This window comes from Helicoverpa zea, chromosome 5 (genome assembly GCF_022581195.2).
Source record: "Helicoverpa zea isolate HzStark_Cry1AcR chromosome 5, ilHelZeax1.1, whole genome shotgun sequence".
NCBI classification, from domain to species: Eukaryota; Metazoa; Arthropoda; class Insecta; order Lepidoptera; family Noctuidae; genus Helicoverpa; species Helicoverpa zea.
In genome coordinates, this window is record NC_061456.1 from 12,250,512 (window position 1) to 12,257,456 (window position 6,945).

At 38.3% G+C, this 6,945-nt stretch overlaps 1 protein-coding gene across 1 annotated transcript; it reads left to right on the forward strand.

Moving 5' to 3' along the window:
* Window positions 1-1,104: 1,104 nt before the first annotated feature.
* Window positions 1,105-4,995, forward strand: LOC124630520. The gene is made up of 3 exons (XM_047164465.1): window positions 1,105-1,621; window positions 2,264-2,488; window positions 2,911-4,995. The coding sequence occupies exons 1-3, from the start codon at window positions 1,505-1,507 to the stop codon at window positions 4,969-4,971; spliced, it is 2,403 nt and encodes an 800-aa protein (XP_047020421.1). The 5' UTR covers window positions 1,105-1,504; the 3' UTR covers window positions 4,972-4,995.
* Window positions 4,996-6,945: the final 1,950 nt, after the last annotated feature.

Here is a 6,945-nt window from a genome sequence, read left to right on the forward strand (position 1 = left end):
TTTCAGGAGATACATTTTCGTAATGAACAACCATTCACCTTTATTGTTTTTAAAACTTGATTAAAGACTGACACTCAGAATATTAAAATTACTTTTTATGATATATAGGCCAAGAAGAAGACCGGAGTTTATGTGCATAGAACTGAAATTTAAATAAAAGTAAAATGCTACAGAAGTATTGTATCGATAGGTAACTACAGTAGCCAGAAGCGGATCCAGCCCTTATAAAAGCCTGTGGGCAAAACCATCCGATAAGGCAGAAAATTCCGAATTTGGATTTCGGGTCAACAAACAGATTCTTTTAAGTGAAGTATTCCAAACGGGACAGGAAGGCTACAAATACAACAACCAATTTTGATATAGGCTTTCATGCGAAGTAAATAGTATGAGGGACATAAGTATTACATCGTTTACGATAATAACCGAAAAAAAGAAATCTTCATCCGTGCATTGACATGCAATTGTTTGGCAGAGTTCCTGGGTCATAGCCCCTTACGTTCATTGCCTTATTATTTCACATTATTGAAAATAAACAAAATTACAATAAAAAATGAGTGCCGGATCTGGATAAAACAGGCCCCTATTACCAAGACATCGCTTTCCATTCAATTAGCAGGCTGTAACTCAAGAACCATGATAGATAGCTAGATAGTTTATGTTAAAAAACTGAAAATAAATATTTTAAGAGGTTTGTGGGTACAAACCATCGTGATTTTTAGCCATTTTGTGGTAGGTAAGCGAGCCCAGTGAGTTACATTATATTGTCTCCTATCAAAAAGGTACATGCTGAAGTGACAATGGGCCGGTAAATCAATGGAAGGTTATGTCAAGATAGTATAGCCCTTGTTAATTAGTAGATGGTATAAATTACGATGAAGCATCCGTTCCCTCCTTGAAGATCAAGATCATTACAAATTGCAAATTAATTAACTTACCAAATTACAATTTACCTTATAAGCCGAACAAGTTTTCATGCCCAAAACCGATAGTAAAGAAGATGCTCTCTCAGAGAATAAAGAAGAGGTATGTGATTTATGCCTGTACCTTTAAATCTGATAAGGAACTTATGCCCGTTTTCACCAACAAATACCTAAAGGAGAAGGGGACTTCTGGGCCCAGCAGTTAACTACCTGAAATATGTATTAAAAAAACCGTTACATTTTTTTAAATAAAATCACAAAATATGGTACCAGGATTCTACCCAGGAAGAGAGAAAACTTAAATTAAGATAATAAGACTAAATAATCGATTAAATAATGCCTGAAATGCCTGAATTACTAGTAATCTACTGTATTTTTATTCCGGCAACACTTGTTGGTGGCATGCGTCTGTCACTGACTGACAGATGCACTCGTTTGTTTTCTTTCATTCTGAGTGCGCACATATTTTCCTGGTTTTACTATTTAAACCCACGACCTTGGCTTTTCGACGGATCTTGCTACTCTGAATTACCTGGCTCTCGATTTTGGACAACTGTTACGCCTATCGATTGGATATCGACGACATGGATCGCTGTATGAATTGTACGATTGCGCTTGGTCGCAGTAATTCTATTGGAAGAAAAGTCTTGGAGGATGAGGCGATTTTAACAGTTATTCGTCAGTGGCGTGCATCTCAGCCTGTAAGTTTTTACCCATTTTTTACATATTCAAATCGTGCTTTTAGCAAGCCATTTTAACTTCATATCTATCGGTTTATTGGACAGTATTATATTAGATCAATAGTCAATTAGTTAGCTTAAGGTCTCTGCACACAGCGGGCGCGGCGCGGCGGGACGGGACGGCGACGCGACGCTGAGCAGTTGTAATGGTCTATTCACACAGCGGGCGTGGCGCGGCGGGACGGGACGGCGACGCGACGCTGAGCAGTTGTAATGTACTAGAGCGACAGTTACCGTCGCGTCGAGCGGGGCGGCTCTGTGTGAAGTCGTCCATAGTATCTAGACGACTACGACTTCACACAGAGCCGTCCCGCTCGTCGCGACGGTAACTATCGCTCTGTGTGAAGTCGTCCATAGTATCTAGTACATTACAACTGCTCAGCGTCGCGTCGCCGTCCCGTCCCGCCGCGCCGCGCCCGCTGTGTGCCTTTAAATAGACATATATTTTAATCTGTGGAATGTGGAGTTTGATCATTTCTCTTATAAAAAAAGTGAAGGTCACCCTCGAGTCCCGATAAATCAATTTCGGTCTCGGTTGTGACATCGACATTATTGAACATGCACTAGGGGTTGAACAAGATTTAAATGGTTATGTTATTTCAGGTAACCAGTGAGAACGTTGTATGCCAAGCATGTTGGGACTTGGCCCAAGATGTGGTTCTTGGAAGACGTGCGATTGATGCACCAACCCAAGTTGGCCATTCAAGCGTATGTCTCCGCTGTGGTCGTTCACTCTTAGCCCGGCGGTTCAACCACCTTCTTCGTAATGATTCTGCTCGTGAATCTGCGATATATAATGTGATTAGAGAGTGGATTCTACCACAAACGGTAAGATAGTTTAGTATTATATTTTAAATTATTTAAACTATATCTATACTAATATTATAAAGTGAAAGAGTTTGTTTGGTGCGTTCAACGCACTAATCTCAGAATCTACTAGTCCGACTTTAAAAAATCTTGTCTGTTAGATAGCCTATTTATTGAGAATGGTTACATAACATTACGCTACATCCAATAGCAGCGGAGCAGTAAACAAAGATGCTAGTGAAACCGTGAGGTTCAGCTAGTTAAAATAATAAAACATTTATTTGTAAAGCTAACATGATTTAAAACTAGCACTAAATCATAAAAATAAAACACTTAACTGAAAGACAAGGGCACCCGACACAGGTTAGGTTAGGGTTATTTTTTTTTATTACTATCTGGACTACTGTATTATAGTATAATAGTGAATTTTTATTTTTTTGAAGGTGGACGAGGCAAGTCGTATATGCCATTCCTGTTGGATATTAGCAGACAGAGCTGCTGTTCATATGAGTACAGGTCCTTCGACTTCCTCACAAAGTAACCCACCGCCAGCCCAATCATCAGTTGGTGTTTCTGTTGGACAATTGGATGAAAATCATGACAACATTCTACACGAACCTGAGAATGTTTCCATTCAACCAGAACAAAACCAAGGTAATGATGATGTGCATGAACCCTCAGTGGAACTACATTCACCAAGTGCCCCAATTGTGGAACCAGTACAACAGCACCCTGAACCAACAATTGTATTGCCAGATTATATGCGGGCAGTTGAAACAGAGCGACGGTGCTTCATAGAAGGTTGCCAGAGAACTGAACGATATAGAGTTCCTCTAGCAACGAGAAAAATGTTGCTTAATGAGCATAAATATTATGTACCACAAAATAATCGACTTTGTGATATACATTTAGTAATTGAGGCATGGGACTTCCTTGATAGTTTAAGGAGTAATTATTTACAAACATTTACTGCAAGACATATCCAAGATATGTTTACACTAAAAGAAACCCCAAAAGAAAGGTTTTTGAATTTTGAAAATATTGATAATATGGACGACCATGTTGTGCATACCTGGATCGGGTTTACTAAAGTTCAGTTCCGTCAATTATTTGATGAGGTTCCACAATTGATAGAAATTCGTAATAGTTCTTCAGTTTTAGCAGCCTATCTTATCAAATTAAGAAGTGGGGACTCAAATGAAAGATTAGCAACATTATTTAAAACATCTAAGAAAACTTTAGCCAAGTGGCTGTGTCAAGCCCGTGACATATTAACTGAACATTTTGTGCCTCGGCACTTAGGTTTAGAACACATCACTAGAGAACAAATAAAAGAAAGGAACTTAGCCATTCCTAGTGCTTTATTTGAAGGAGATTCTAGGCCCATCGCTATATTTGATGGAACTTACTGTTATATTGAAAAAAGCTCTAATTATTTATATCAAAAAAAAACATACAGTTTGCATAAATATAGGAACTTAACCAAACCTTTTTTAATGGTGTGCACAGATGGTTACATCATTGATGTTTTGGGCCCCTATCCAGCTACCACGTCAGACTCAGATATAATGAGACATGAATTTTTAAGTGGAAACCCACTCCAGGATTTTTTCCAAAATGGTGATGTATTTATACTGGATAGGGGTTTCCGAGATTCATTACCTTTGTTAAACCAATGTGGATATAGGACATACGTGCCTGCTACTTTGGCGCAGGGTGAAACACAGCTGTCAACACTTGACGCAAACAAATCGAGGGCAGTCACCATTTGCCGTTGGGTCGTTGAGATTGTGAACGGTAGGTTTAAAAGAGATTTCAAATTATTCAGGCAATGTTATTTTAATACAGCCTCAAGAAGTTTAATAAGAGATTTTAAGGTGGCTGCTGCTCTCATAAATAGGTTTCACCCTCCCATAACCGATAGAATAGACTGTGGGGCTATCATTAATCAGATTAATTTAAATATGAATAGACATAACATATTAGGTGATTTTATTGTTAACAACCAATATAATAGACGTAGGGCTGATTTTGAAACAATAACTATTCATAATGATAATTTAAATGATTTTCCCCAGTTGTCATATGATGAATTAATTCTTGTATGCTTAGGTACATATCAATTAAAGCAGGCACGGTCCTATTTTGGTGAACATTTGCGGGGAAATGATGGGTTTATAATAGAAGTGTGCAGGGAGGTAAGCAGCAGCCTTCTTCGACAGCTGTCAGCTTCAAATACTTCTTGGTTATTGCGAGGCCGAATACAATCCCGCCATATAAGTCGCAAAACATATTTTGTTTATATTTTAGTTGATAGCTGTCGAAGAGGACGAGATTCAATATTATCATATTATTGTAATTGTATTGTAGGTAGAAGAACTGTAGGCTGCTGTGCCCATGTAATGTGCATTATATGGTATCTCAGTTGGGCAAGATTCCAAGAAAATATCGTACCCCCTGCACAATTTTTAGATGACATTCTAATAATAATTGAAGATGAATGATAATACATGTTTAATTATTAAGTATATTGGTGTTTTATTTTACTTCCTTCTCCCTTTTTTAGTTTTTAAAAGGTTGGTTCCTGCTGCTTATAGGTTACAGGAAATTGCAAGTAGAAACTTGTCTTCGACTATAGCGAAAGGCCGCGTTTCCACTGACGCGGAGCTGGGCGGAGAGGAGCTTAGCGGTGCACAAATTGACCAATGATTATGCTTGAAATCTCCGCTCCGCTTCAATGGAAACAGTACGAGCGGGGTGGAGCAGAGCTGAGCGAATATTCATACATCGAGGCGGTGCAGAGCGGAGGACAGCGAGCATTGGGGTGCAGAGCGGAGGACAGCGGGGCGGTACGGAGCGGTGCGGAGCGGGGCGGTGCGTGACTCGCGTGCAGTGTGTCTGTAAAAATGCGCGATTCCAAAAGCATGCTCCACTCCGCTCTGCTCCGCTCACTGACCACTCACCGCTCTTCATCGCTCCTCTCCGCTCAGCTGCGCTCCTCTCCGCCCAGCTCCGCTTCAGTGGAAACACTGACCACTTTTCACCGCTCTTCTCCGCTCCTCTCCGCCCAGCTCCGCGTCAGTGGAAACGCGGCCAAAGTCCAGGGCACGCGCCGGTTGCCGCTGCGTAGGGTGATGTCTCGAAGATCTAACAGGTTAGGCTTTCACATGCTTCATGCATAAAACCATTACACAACCGAAGTGATTCAGAAGTATTTCGCAAATTACATAAAAAATACAATGTTATAATATAACCTAACTTTTACTATAATTCAGATAACTTGGTTTCTGGGTAGCCAAAATTCACCAAATTTTTAGTGAAGCCTTGTTATTATATCCTCTTACAAATAAGGCTACTTTGATTCAGTTAACACCTGGGCCCAGGAACCTATGGAGCCATTCCCTTCTCCTTTAGGGATCCCTTAAGATTCGAAATCGATCGAATTTCGTTTTCACCAAAGTTTAACCCTTATAACCTTTATTATTGGGGGAGCTCTTATACTAAGTGACACTTAGTTAGGGAAACGTTAAGAGATTGTTGGTGAAATCGGGCATTATATAGTATGTTTTTTTGAGTAAAAACTAATTCGGTAAATTGTTTTATGAATTGTTAACTGCAAAATATGTAAATGCGGTGTCGACGGTAGCAGTATGACGTAATAAACTAAATTCCGCAAACATAGCTTAATCTGAGAACTTATTAGTATCCGTGTAAAATATTAAAAACGTTTTTGTAACTTGATTTAACAATAAAGTAAATAACAACGCAGGTATGGATCCATTTTTAATTGGATAGTGTTTAATATGGTATAGAAATATGTCAAACGGCTATATTAAATTTATTCCTCAGATAAAAGTTAACTGACGATTAAAAAATAATATACGCCTGCTATATCTTACGAGCAATGTGACGACAAGATTATTATAATTTATACGCCAGGCGTTTAATTTTGTAAGTAGGCAAGTAAATATAGTGTTCAATTGTATGAATTATATGTAGGTATATGAGTTTCACGAGTAAAAATAATAGTGTGATAACTGGAATATATTATATTAAGTGAGCTGGCAACTAGTGACATGGAATAAAATCGGGCCACTTAATAAAACAACAGAAATATTATTTAAACTTTATTAGTTTCTTAAAATTAACATTATTTTGTACTATTGTTAATTGCATTAAAAGTACAAAATCAAAACTATGCTAATTGAAAAATTAATTATTAAATTAACTAATCGTAGGTACTTAACAAAATTACGGGTTCCTCGAATATGAGACATATTCTGGCACTCTTTTCTTAAAACTTATTATACTTAAATTGATAATTTTATGAGGCTTTTCATACATTATGCTATACTTTCAATTCTAACGTTTTAGTAGTAAATTAAGTGAGTGGTCCCGCGCTACTCGAAGCTGGGTATGAGCTTGCTTTTGTACCATTGAGAAATAATAAAAGATCTCAAATTCAGTATGCAGTATGT